This window comes from Cavia porcellus, unplaced genomic scaffold, assembly GCF_034190915.1.
Source record: "Cavia porcellus strain 051 isolate PalLab524CR breed Dunkin Hartley unplaced genomic scaffold, mCavPor4.1 scaffold_8, whole genome shotgun sequence".
Lineage (NCBI taxonomy): Eukaryota > Metazoa > Chordata > Mammalia > Rodentia > Caviidae > Cavia > Cavia porcellus.
Genome location: NW_026947491.1, coordinates 49,858,500 through 49,872,227, shown reverse-complemented (window position 1 = coordinate 49,872,227; position 13,728 = coordinate 49,858,500). Strand labels below are relative to the sequence as shown.

Sequence of the window (13,728 nt, the reverse complement as noted above, 5' to 3'; positions counted from 1 at the left end):
ATCTGAGCATCTCCTGGGAGGTTGACCATAGAAAATAAGGGGGATTTCCTTCTACCATCTCTTTGAAGGCAAATACTTTCATTGCTTTTTGCTCTATTCTGATTAATGGTACCGCTCTATTCAATATTCTGTTTTGATAAATTCTATAATGTTCTGTATTTCATTTTATTTTGATATATGTGATTGAAAGAACAACTATTATAAAGATAATGAAATATACTGTGATACCTATTACTGTTATCCCGATAACCTGCTGTGAAGTTCTGCACCAATTTCACTGTACAATCTTAATTAGCTTTATTCTGTCTTGTTCTGTTGTATTTTACCACTTTCAAAATTTAAAAAAAAATGAAATTTAACAGTACAAAGCAAGGCTATCACAATCCTGGACTTCAAATTACACTTAAGCCACAATGACAAGGAGAATGATATTGGCATTAAAAAAAAAAAAAAAAAAAAAAAAAAAAAAAAAAAAAAAAAAACATGACCCGACGTACATTCAGCAGAAATAGCCCTCAGCACATTCAGGCATCTGAACTTTGACAAAGGCTCGAAAACCATGTGCTACAGGATAGATAACCTGGTTAATAAATGGTGCTGGGAAACTGGATACACACATGCAGAAAACTGAATCTAGACCAAGTCTCTCACTGTATACTAAACTAAAATCAAAATATGTCAAAAATCTAAATGTTAAAACATAAGCAATCAACTGGAAGATAAAATAGATAAAACTTTCACATAGGCAAGTACTTTCTGAAAAGAACCTCAACTACCAGTCAGGTGTGATGGCACACACCTGCAATCCCAGCACTCAGGAAGCTGACACAGGCAGATCGTTGGGAGTTCAAGTCCATCCCAGGCTACAAAGTGAGCTCAAGTTCAGCTTAAACTGCATAGCAAGATCCTCTCTCCAAAAGAGAAAAAAAGGTGGAGGAAGAAAGAAACAGCACCTCAGATATAGAGAAGTGAGAAAAGAAAGGAGAAAATGATTAAACAAGTGAATAAAAGAAAAAACTTAAATAGAGTTTCTTCAAATGAGGAGGGGATCAAGAGTTGGAAGAAACAGAGAAGGATAGGAGAAGAAGGCACAAAAAATGATTAATTTGTGGTATGTATCTGTGCAACTCCCCCAAGATAAATGTAATCATTATGCATTACAATTATGCACTAATACATAAATACATGATTCATAAAAATAATGAAAGGGAACCAACATACAAAATAACCAACACAGTAAAGGGACAACCCACAGAATGGGAAAAAAATTGCCATCTACTCCTTGGAACAAGGACTAATATCTACCTACATAAAGAATTAAAAAGAATTAGATCCCCCAAAATGAATGACCCAACCAAAAACTAGCAGCTAAAATGAAAACATAGTTCTCAGAAGAATAAGTACAAATCATCAATAAACACATGAAAAAACTGTTAAACACCTCCCTATCCATTAGAGAAATGCAAATGAAAACAGAACTAAGATTCTATACTGTCTTACTGCAGAAAGAATGGCTGTCATCAAGAAATCAAACAATACCAAAATGAAGAGAGAGGGGGAAAAGGAGATGAAAAATTAATGAAGATGTGTTATGTACATGAAGATGTGTTATTTACATGCATTGTGGGGAATTAGTACATGTCCTAACTCCTCACAATGCATGTAACACTATGTACTGCACACATGTACTAATAAAAATAAAAAATTAGAAAATAACAAAAACTGGGGGTGGTAGGTGAGAAGAGCCCTTCTATTTAGGGCTATTTAAATTACTATAACCACTACAGAAATCTGTGGAGTTTCCACACCAAAAAAAAACCTAAAAATACAAATCACATTCCACTTTGTTCTATCCCTCTAGATATCTTCCTGAAAGAGTTAAAGACATCATATCAACGTGATAGTAGCATACCTATGTTTATAGCAGTACAAAACATAATAGTTAAATCTTGGAAGAAGCCTATATATCCATCAATAGATGAATAAATAAAGAAATATGGTATTTATAAACAATAGAGTAATGCCCTGATAAAATAAAGATAAATTTAAGGTAAATATAATAAAATTAATGCATATTACAGCCATGATGAAAAGTGAAGAAATCAGACACATAATCTAAATATCACATGGTTTCTCTTATAGGAGAAATCCAAAGGAAAAAGAGAAAAACAAAAGATAGACAATAATAAACAGGGAAATAGATTTTTTGCAAATAGGAATAGGATCAAGAGATGGAGGGAGGTGGGAAGGAGTGGAAAGGCAGAAATGTGAAAAGAATTAAAATGATTTATGTATACACACTAACCCCTCACAATGAACATAATCATACTACAAAAATGTGCTAATAAAATGAAAAATCTTCAAAAGAAAATTAAATGATTCATATAACACAAAACAGTGCCTGACATATAATTGCATATAATGTATTACTAGCTGGCACACATAGAGAAACGATCCTGCCAATAGAATTTTTTCTTAGAAATGAAAACACCAGGGAACTACAAAAAGAAGGAAGCAGCTGAGAGTAATGTGAAGCTAAAACAGTACATGAAGAAAACCCAGGAAGTAGCAGCACAGCTATGAAAGGGTGCATCAAATTCAAACTAAAACACAAAAAGAGAAGGAAAACTTGGAAGCAGATGAGGAACCAGTGAAAAATAGAACCACTAGGAACAGGCAAGGATAAAGTTTCACTTGGTAAAAAAGAGAATTATCTTTTCATTAGAAGTGATATTTTATCAAAGACAAATCCAGAGAATGTCAATGTTATGTGGGGGCACTACAAAGATCTTGGGTGAGACCATGGTTCTGTCGAGTCTTGACTGTGGTAGGTGCCTTTGAGAAGATATTTAAAGTTTAGTCACAGGTTCCTATATAAAATTGACTAGTAATTGTATCTACAAGCTAAGATTAAGGGAATTATAAAATAAGGTAAGGTAGGTGGAAGTACATAGCACCATCCCTAAAATAAGTGAAATGTTTCACCTTTAGAGCATTACTTACCTCAGTACATCTGAAAATGCTTCAACGCCATACTTGGAGCAGCTGTAGGATGCAGGACTCATAGCAACTCTTCCCATAACGCTGGCGACATTGACGATTCTCCCCCGCGCTTTCCTCACCAAGGGAAGCATGTTCAGGGTCACCTCTGTCATACCAATGAGGTTCACCTTGAAGATATTCACAAAGTCTTCAGTCTTCTGCCACTCACTTAATGTTATTCGGGGGGAAATGCCTGCATTGTTGACCAGGCCCCAGAGTCCTAAAACAATAAAAGTCAAGTCAGGAAATGAGTCTCAGATCAAAATGATGACTGATAACCTTGACCAATTTTTCTAGTAAGAACAACTAAAATCTCTTTTTAATGTTTTTAAATGTGTCGGTTAGTTAAGAACACAGTAAAATAAGTATATACATAGTTTAATCTCGGGGGGGAAAACTAAGGAAGGCAAAATCCAGAGGGTTAATAGAGCACTGATTCCTGGCTTGTGCTTTGAGTGAATTTACAAATCACTATGATCTTGAACCTCATTTAAACTACAGAATCAAGTCAAGGATACTTCCTTCATTAAATGGACATACTATCAGTATAAGGGTGAGCAGCAAGTCCTTAGAAAGTACATTTCTCTGTTTTAAACTCTGGGATAGGGAAAATGAACAAAGAATCATCCCAGAGAAACCTCAGTCACAAACCATCCCTCCCGAGAGTTTATGGTCCAAATCAACACCGTCCCAGGGACCCAAAAGACCTCAAATCAAAAAATATATTTCAAATGATCACAGGCTCTTGGTGTCCCCAGACACCTGACAAGCAAACATAGATATTCTTTGGAGAAATCTCTCACCTCAAGGAAAGAGCAGAAAGTTACTAAGAAAAACAACAGTACATTGTCATATCACTAAATATACAAAGGAATAAAGTCACATGTGCAATAACCACCTGAAGCAAATGATAGTAGAAAAACACTCCCAAAAATTGCAAGTACTAGAACCACAAAACCAAATAATTTCAGTAAATATAGTTGTAAAAAAAGGGATTACAAAGGTTAATGAAGACAAAATACTATATCATGGTCGAAGCAGATTTGAGAAATGAACCAAACAAAATGTATAGAAATAAAAGTGTGGAGGAGCTAAAGATGGCAGATAGATAAGCAGCACAATACAGAGGCTCCCTGAGACAGACAACCCAGAGGCCGGAATAAAACATCGTAGGGAGGTCTGAACAGAGGTAGATGGATCATTTCAACCCAGGAAGAAACAAAAAGGAAAAGAACCAGCCAAACATACAATCCTGGGGCTACATTAGAGCAGCTAAGATTAGCAGCCAGGGTGCTCTCACTGCAGTGCCCCAACTTCTGCAGCCGCAACTCACCAAGCCACCCAAATTCCCACCACAGCAATTAAACTGCCCAAACTCCCACTGCTGCCACTCATTGGGAACCAGGAGTCACAGAAACCCAGATACTTACATTGCGGAGGGGCAGCCTACATGAGAAATGACTGGGATCCCATAACTGGCATTTTGTGAGGACTCAAAAAGAATGTCAAGATAAAGGAATAAAAGGCAATCTCAGACCTCCACACCACACACAAGAAGTCTAGGAGATACAGTCATGGAAGAAAACAGAGATTGAGGCTGACCACACCCCCTTCACTCAATGAAGATGTACTCAAGGTTTCTCAGCATTATGAGGATGATGTGGGGAGAACATGGCGCATAGACAACAGCAGCTACAGAGGCTCACTGAGATAGCAGCTTAAAATCCAGGAATGGTGCAGTATGAGGAGTCCTAAGCAAGGGGAAATATATCCTGCCGACCCAGGACAATCTAAGCTGAGAGAAACCAACTAGAAACGCAGTCCTGATGCTATCACTGGAACAGATAAAATCTCAGCACCGAGTTGGAACCTGTGCCTCTAGAAATCATGATTTGAATTTTCTGCCACCCCTGCTGTGTTTGAATCTGCACAGCAAGATAGAGATGCGAACACTCTGAGAGCAGGAATCAGTGAACCAAATTGACAGCAGAACTGGTGGGGAGCCTTGCATTGACCTGCAGTGAGTGAGAAGAATGGGGATCCTTCCATAGACTAGGAGGCTCCAACAGAAGACATTCTGGGACCAGGCAGACTAGCCAGAACAGGACACTGCAGTGACTTTAGTCACATATTCCACTCTCAACCGGGATTGGTGGGGAGCACTTGACCCGGGTGAAGCCTTGGACTAAGACCCAGTAGGCTAGCCCAAACCAGATCGCAGCACCTGGTGGGGCACCATAGCAGGAAAGCCTTCAGCAAGTTAAGCTGGAGGGGCGGTCCCAGCAGAGGCTGCCCAGATCCATGTCTCCCTCATACACTGCAGTGGGCAGGAACACCTAGTTGACTGATTCAAACAAACTGTAACCCACAAAGAAAGAAACTGGGCCTCTTATATATGCCTGTATGGAGGGAACAAAAAACATGAGAAGACAAGGCAACAAGAAAGGGTCCTCGGTCCCCAATCCTGAGAACACTGAACCAGGAAAGGTAAATGCAAAGGAGAATGAGGACACAAAACATGCAATATCAGACACAGCACCAACAGATATAAAAAGGTATCTCCAGAGCCTCATACATGAGTTCAAAAGTAAAGTATTTAACGAAGTAAAGCAAGATATAAGTAGAATAGTTAGAGCAATGCTGAGCATCTCCCAAGAAAAAACAGATGGTGGAATGGAAGAACCAAAAAAAAGGGGGGGGAGAATTATTTGATGGAGAAAACATAGAATACATGAAGCAGGTTCAAAGAGATTACCAGGAAACTAAAAACTCTATTGAAAGCTGGCATAACAGCTTGAAAGAAACTAAGGATAGATTATCTGAACTGGCGAACAGATTTGTAATGTGGGAGCATGAAATGAAAAACTTCTTTAAAATAACAAGAAAACAAACAGCAACAATACAAAGGCTAGATCATAAGAGGATCTATAACTTAAGAATTAAGAACACAAAGGAAGAAGTAGGGACAAAAATAAATGAACTACAAAGGCTATTCACAGAAATAATCCAGGAGAATTTCCCTAATTTAGCAAAAGGTAAAGATACTCAGATGTATGATGTATACAGGACCCTAGCCACCTACAACCCAAACAGAACTACACTCAGGAATGTAATGATCAAAATTCTAGAAATCCAATATAAAAACAGAATATTAAAAGACGTCAGAGACAAGAAAAAGATCACTTATAAGGGAACACCCATCAAAATTACAGAAGACTTCTCAATACAAACTATCAAATCATGAAGAGCGTGGGGGGGGGAATTAAAGCTTTGAAAGATAATAACCTCCAGCCAACATTGATATATCCTGCACAACTGTTCCTAGAAATTGATGGAAAAACAAGGTGCTTCCAGGATAAAGAGGAACAAGGGGAATTTGCAACCACCAATTCAACTCTACAGAGAATACTGCAGGACATTCTAAAAAAGAAAAATACCAGGATTCCAGAAATAGTGGCAGAGAGACCACAATGAATGGAGCAGAAAGCAAAATGAAGAAGACAAACTGACAACTAATGACAGAAAAAGAGCTCAACAGAAATGAGGCAGAGAAGGTTGGATGGTAGGAACAGCTATTTTGGAGAAAACAAGACATCAAAATAGGTAGTGCTGATTTAATATCATCTTGTTTGAAGTCCCATCAGGCTTTTGTTCTTCTGTCTCCATTGGTCTTAACATGTTGTATCTTATTGGATTTTATTATATGTGATAATATAAACAAAAACTTTTATAGACAAGGAGATTATACAGAAACCATTGTTCATTTTCTGTTAGTTGGTTCTAACTACCCTGTAATACTGTCATTCTCTTGAATGGTTTTACATTGTCTTGATATGTTTGATGCTACAGTATACGAAGTTGTACTCAAAGATTTCAAGGAAAGAGACACTATGGTAACTACTTTTATGCCAGGATATCTGGTGGTGAAACACTATTTTGCTTAAATGGTTATGTTTTGACCTGTGATGTTTTGTTGTTATGTCCTCTTTTATCTCAATCTCCTTTTTTTATTATTTACTTTTTTATTTTTATGTTTTTAATTAAGGGAAAAATAAATAAAATAGCAGGATATATTATAGTATCTCACTTTGATTTCCTATTATCTTGATTTGAAATCCTGTATTGCTCTCACCATCTTGTTTGGACTGATTTTATTCTATTCTGTTTTGCTTGATAGTATAAAGTTCAAGAGTGTAGGCAACAACTGTGAAGACAATAAGATTCATTATGACACCCATTCTGGTTTGACTATTATCTTCTTTTGAAGTCCTACAATGTCTCCAATGTTTGGTTTCATTGGTTTTGTTCTTTACTATTTTGTTCAATTTTATTATAACTGATGATATAGGCAATTCTTTTTAAAATAGCAAGAGGCATTATGGTAACCATTGTTAATCATCTTATATTTTGTTTTTACAGTATGTATTACGTCCATCCTTTTGATTAGACTGACTCTGTTTTGTTATGTCACATTTGGTTTTATTCTCTTCAAAAAATGCAATAATAACTGTGGGAGTAATAAAACCCAAAATGTGTCATTGTCATTGTACAAAACAGAGGAAAAGAAAGTGCTCTAAAGGATGAAACTGCATGTATATTTAAGTGTATAAGATAAATAACCATATTACTGAGTTTTGCTGGATCATTGAACAGAACTGTTTGCAGTCTCACTGTTTGAATTTCCACTTTATATGCTTTAATTTTGTAACTTGAACAACTATTTCTAAGATGACAAAATGTAATTTATTAACTAGTGATTTCCTACTGTTTATTTTTTCTGAAATTCTGTATAACTTGTACCCTTTTTCTGTTTTTTCTTTTTCTCCTTAAATAAAATTTAAAAAATAAAATAAAATAAAAAAATAAAGGAAAATGACTTCCAACCCACACTGATGTAACCTGAAAAACTGTCCTTCAAAATTGATGGAGAAATAAGATACTTCTATGACAAAGAAGAACTGAAGAACGCCATGACCACCAAACAAACCCAGCAAAGAATACTGAAAGACATTCTAGACAGACATAGAAAAAAAATCATCATGCAAGGCAAACAATTAAATAGAGCGGAAAGGAAAAGAATCAACAGCAGAAAGAAAGATGTCAAAAATAAACAAATATACATCAGTTATAACCATTAATATAAATGGCCTCAATTCACCAATTGAAGGAACAAACTGGCAGAATGGATCCAGAAACAGCATCCAACTATTATAAAAGAAACCCTTCTAACCCAAAAGAACATTCATACACTGAAAGTCAAAGGATGGAAAACAATACTTCATTCAACATGAACCCAAAACAGCAAGGGTATATATGCTGATTGTAGACCATGTGAAATTCAAACCAAGAATGTCCCAAGGAGATAAAGAAGGTCACTACATTCTAGTTAGGGGAAAACTTTAAGAGGAAGACACAACTATCTTAAATAGATATGCACCAAATTGGGGAGCACACAGCTATCCAAAACAAATATTAACAGAAATGAAAAATCAAAGAAGCAATAACACAATTATAAAAGCAGACCTTAACATGCCATTGACACAAGGTACAGATCAACTAGACATAAAATCAGCAAAGAAAACAGAACTGAATCACACCTGTGAACAAATGGACTTGATGGATGTATACAGAGTGCTCCACCCAAAAACATCAAAGTATACATTCTTCTCGGAACCAAAATATACATACTTCTCTAAAATAGACCATATACTAGCCCACAGAATATGCTTAAGTAAATGCAAAAAACCTGAAATAATCCCATGCACACCATGAATCTAGAAATCAATGATAAAAGAAACTGAAAAAACACCATAAACTCAAGGAAATTGAATAATACACTCTTGAGCAATCAGGAGGTCACAGAGGAAATTAAGAACAAATTAAACAATATCTACAAGCAAAGAAAAATACAAATACAACTTACCAGAACCTGTGGGATGCAATGAAGGCAGTCCTCAGAGGAAAATTTATTGCGATGAATTCCCACACCAGAAAAACAGAATAAACACAGATAAACAACCTGATACTGCACCTCAGACATCTACAAAAAGAAGAGCAAGTCAAGCCCAAAGCCAAAGGAAGGGAGGAAATTATAAATATCATAGCAGAAATCAATGCAATAGAGATTAAGAAAACAATACAAAGAATCAGTGAATCAAAAAGTTGGTTCTTTGAAAGAATGAATAAAATTGACAGGCCTCGAGCCAACCTTATTAAAAAAGGAAAGGAAAAACTCAAATCTATGGCAAAATCACTACAGACCCTGTGCAAACACAGAAGATCATCAATATCTATTTTGAAAACCTCTACTCTCATAGGCTTGATAACAGAAGAAATGGATAGATACCTAGAAACATATGAATTACCAAAGCTGGATCAAGAAGATGTAAAACTGCATAATAGCCAATTATAATTAACCAAATTGAAAATGTAATTAAACTCCTGCCAACAAAGAAAAGCCCAGGTCCAGATGGATTCACGATGGAATTCTACAAGAAATTCAAAGAAGATTTAATTCTGACACTCCTCAAAATCTTCAATGAAATTGAAAGGGAAACAATTCTCCCTAACGCATTCCTGGAAAGAAATATTACTCCAAAACCAAAACCTGAGAAAGTCTCAACCAAAAAAGAGAATTACAAGCCAATCTCCCTGATGAACATAGCTGCAAAAATTCTCAATAAAATTTTGGCAAACAATGCAGCAAATCACCAAGAAGATTATATACCATGACAAAGTGGGATTCATCCCAGGAGTGCAGGGATGGTTCAACATATGCAAATCAATAAATGTAATCCACCATATCAATAGACCCAAAAATAAGAACCACATGATCATTTCTATAGATGCAGAAAAAGCTTTTGATAAGGCCCAACACTTATTCATGGTAAGAACCTTACAGAAAATTGGAGTAGATGGTCTTTACCTCAATATGATAAAAGCCATCTATGACAAACCACAGCCAGCATCATATTAAATGGCCAAAAACTGAAAGCCTTTACCCTAAAATCAGGAACAAGACAAGGATGTCATTATGGTGCTGGAAATACTAGCCAGAGCAACTAGACAACAGAGAGAAATAAAAGGAGTAAGGATAGGAAAATAAGAAGTTAAACTGTCATTATTTACGGATGACATGATACTTTACATAGAAGACCCCCATTGAAAGACTCCTAGGTATAATAAATAACTTCAGTAATGTAGCTGGATAAAAAGTCAACACACAAAAATCAATAACATTCCTATACACTAACAACAAAATCACTGACAGAGAAATAAGAGAAGCCATGCCCTTCACAATAACATCCAAAAAATGAAATACTTAGAAATAAATTTAACAAAAGAAGTAAAAGATCTATTCAGGGAAAATTATAATGCCATGAAAAACAAATTGAAGAGAACCTCAGAAAATGAAAAGCCATCCCTTGCTCATGGATAGGAAGAACAAATATGGTGAAAATGGCCATTCTCCCAAAATTGTTATACAGTTTTAATGCAATCAAAATACCACTAGCATACATCATAGATCTAGAGAAATCACTCCTAAAATTCATCTGGAACCAGAAGAAACACAGCATAGCAAAGGCAATTTGAAGCAGCAAAGGCAAGGTAGGAGGCATCATAATCCCTGATTTGAAGTTATACTACAAAGCTACTGTAATAAAATCAACATGATACTAGAATGAAAGCAGACCTGAAGATCAATGGAATAGATTAGAAGACACAAATACAACTACAAACCCACTCAACCCACTTATCTTTGAATAAGGGGCCAAACACATCCAATGGAAGAAACAGTCTCTTTAACAAATGGCACTGGAAAAACTGGCTCTCCATATGCTGAAAACTACAACTAGACCCATGCCTATCACCATGCACTAAACTAAAGTCTAAATGGGTCAAAGATATTAAAACAGAAACACTAAATCTATTGGAGGACAAAGGTGTAGGTAGAGAATTCATGAACAAGAATCAAACTGCACGTGAAATATTTCACTGAATCAGTAACTGGGATCACATCCTATTAAAGACATTTTGTCAAAAGAATCTCCAGCTTAGCCAAAAGAAAGCCCACAAATTCAGAAAAAAATGTTAGTGAACTGTTCCTCAGACAAAGGACTTCTGTCCAGAATATACAAAGAATTTTTAAAAATCAGATCGCCAATATTCAAAGACCCAATCCAAAAATCGGCATCTGAGATGAATTCACAGTTCTAAAGTGAAGAAATACAAATGGCAAATAAATACATGAAAAATGTGCAGTATCATTAGTCATTAGAGAAATGCAAATTAAAACCACACTGAGATTCCATCTTACTCCGGAAAGAATGACCAAGATAAAGAAGTCTACCAACAACAACTGCTGGAGAGGCTGTGGCAAAGAGGAACTCTTCTGCACTGTTGGTAGGAGAGCAGACCGGTGCAACCACTGTCAAGGTCAGTCGGAGGTTTCTTAAAAAGCTAGAATTAGAAGTCCAAGTTGACCCAGTTTTTCCACTTCTGGGCATATTTCCAAAGAACTGAAAATATTGTATCACAGTGATATATGGACACTCATGTTTATAACAGCACAATTTGTAATAGCCAGATCTTGGAAACAACCTAAATGCCCATCAACTGAGGAATGGATAAAAAATATGGGGTATTTTTATACAATGGAGTACTACTGTGCTATAAAGAATGATCACACTGAGATATTTATAAACAAATGGATGCAACTTGAGACCATATCATAAGTGAAATAAATCAAACACACATGTGTAAATACCATATTGTCTCCCTGGTATAAGAAATGGTAAGAATACAGAAGATACAAAATCTTCAATAAATACAGTGAAAGGATAAGAATCTGCTCAAAGGAGAAAAAATAATATCTCATGGAAAGGCCATAGGTCTGCAGAGGAGGAGCTGGGCAGATCTGGGGTGCCCTCACCGGCCTCTCTGCGTGTTTGGAGGATTCTGGATATCTCCGCCCAGACTGCTGGAGTTCCCCCAGGCTTCCAGGTGCAGTGAAGGGGAGAGGTGGGTTTGAGGCTTCCACATCAGCCTCCCCATTCCGCCTTCACTTGGAGACCTGCTGAGCTCCCGATAGGTGGGCTGGCCCACACTACCAGCCTAGCCCAGCCTGTTTAGCTGCCGCGCCTGGCCATAGGTCTGCAGAGGAGGAGCTGGGCAGATCTGGGGTGCCCTCACCGGCCTCTCTGCGTGTCTGGAGGACTCTGGATATCTCTGCAACCAGGGAGGGTCCACAGGTTCCTGAACCACTGCGGCCTGTGGTGAGTACCCTAACCCGGCTGCGATTGAAGAACTGTGGAGCTTCCAAGGGGCAGGTGGGTGCACAGTGTCCCTGAGGCCCAGCTTGTCTGGAACTGTGGAGTTCTTAGCAGGCAGAGGAGGGCCACTGGTTCTGTAGGCCCAATGGCTTGGGGTAGCGCGGTGCCAGAGTCTCAGTAGCTCCAAACATAGAAGGGGATTTTCAACAGATCCTGAGGAAGCTTTCAAATAACACTTGAAACACAGAAATATAGGAAAATGACAAAACGAAAGACCAAATTACAACCTCAAACCTCCAGCCCATCTCAAGAAACCCTAGGAGCGATGTATATAGAAGAAAATATATCCCATCCACCTCATATATCGGACACAATAGCCACTGAAATTGACAAGCAACTCCAGGAAGCTTTAAAGAAATTCAAACTCAAAATAATCTCCCAGATAAAAGAAGAAATGATAAAAGAAATGAAAGAGATTCTAAATATATCTAAATAAAACACAGATAAAAAATTGGAGGAACTAAACAAAAAGATAGAATCCCTAGACGAGCAATATAAGAAACAAACAGAATACATATTGCAGATGCACAGAGATATACAGGAAATAAAAAACTCCACTGACAGTTGTAAAAACCACCTTAATGAAAGTGAAGATAGAATTTCAGACCTTGAAGACAGGATTGCAGCTAGTGAACAGGAAAGGAAAGTTCTTTTGAAAATAACAAGGAATCAGGAAACAACAATTCAACAACTGCAAGATGATGCAAAGAAGAATAACATAAGAATGATACGGATTAATGAAAGAGAGGGAGACAACATGAAGGATGTCAGGAGGATATTTAGAGAAGTAATAGCTGAAAATTTCCCAAGCATGAGATCAGAAACTGACATCAGGATCAGTGAAGCATATAGAACTCCAAACAGTCATAACCAAAATAAAACTACACCCAGACATATAATAATCACCATCCCAGAAATCCAACACAAGAATAGATTATTAAAAGCTGTCAGAGAGAAAAGACAGATCTTGTCCTTCTGTCTCCAATGGTCTAAATAGGTTGTATCTTACTGGATTTTATTATGTACGATAGTATAAGCAAAAACCTTTTAAAGCCAAAGAGATTATCCAGAAACCATTATTCATTTTCTGTTAGTCGATTCTAAATACTCTGTAATGCTGTCATTCTCTTAAATGGTTTTACATTGTTTTGATATACTTAATGCTACAGTATATGAAGTTGTACTCAAGGATTTCAAGGAAAGAGACAATATGGTAACTACTTTTAGGTCAGGATTATCTGGTGGTGAAACGCTATTCTGCTTAAATGGTTATGTTTTGATCTGTGCTGTTTCATTGTTATGCCCTCTTTTATCTCAATCTCCATTCCATTATTTACTTTTTTAATACTTTTTT

General features: G+C 36.8%; 1 protein-coding gene across 1 annotated transcript in view; it reads right to left on the bottom strand.

Annotated features, from left to right (window-relative positions):
* Window positions 1–13,728, bottom strand: part of LOC100717768 (17-beta-hydroxysteroid dehydrogenase type 6-like) — an 80,209-nt gene that overhangs the window by 46,382 nt on the left and 20,099 nt on the right. The window contains exon 2 of the mRNA XM_063254979.1: window positions 3,004–3,262. Within this exon, the coding sequence (XP_063111049.1) occupies window positions 3,004–3,262 (259 nt within the window). The remainder of the gene's footprint in view (window positions 1–3,003; window positions 3,263–13,728) is intronic.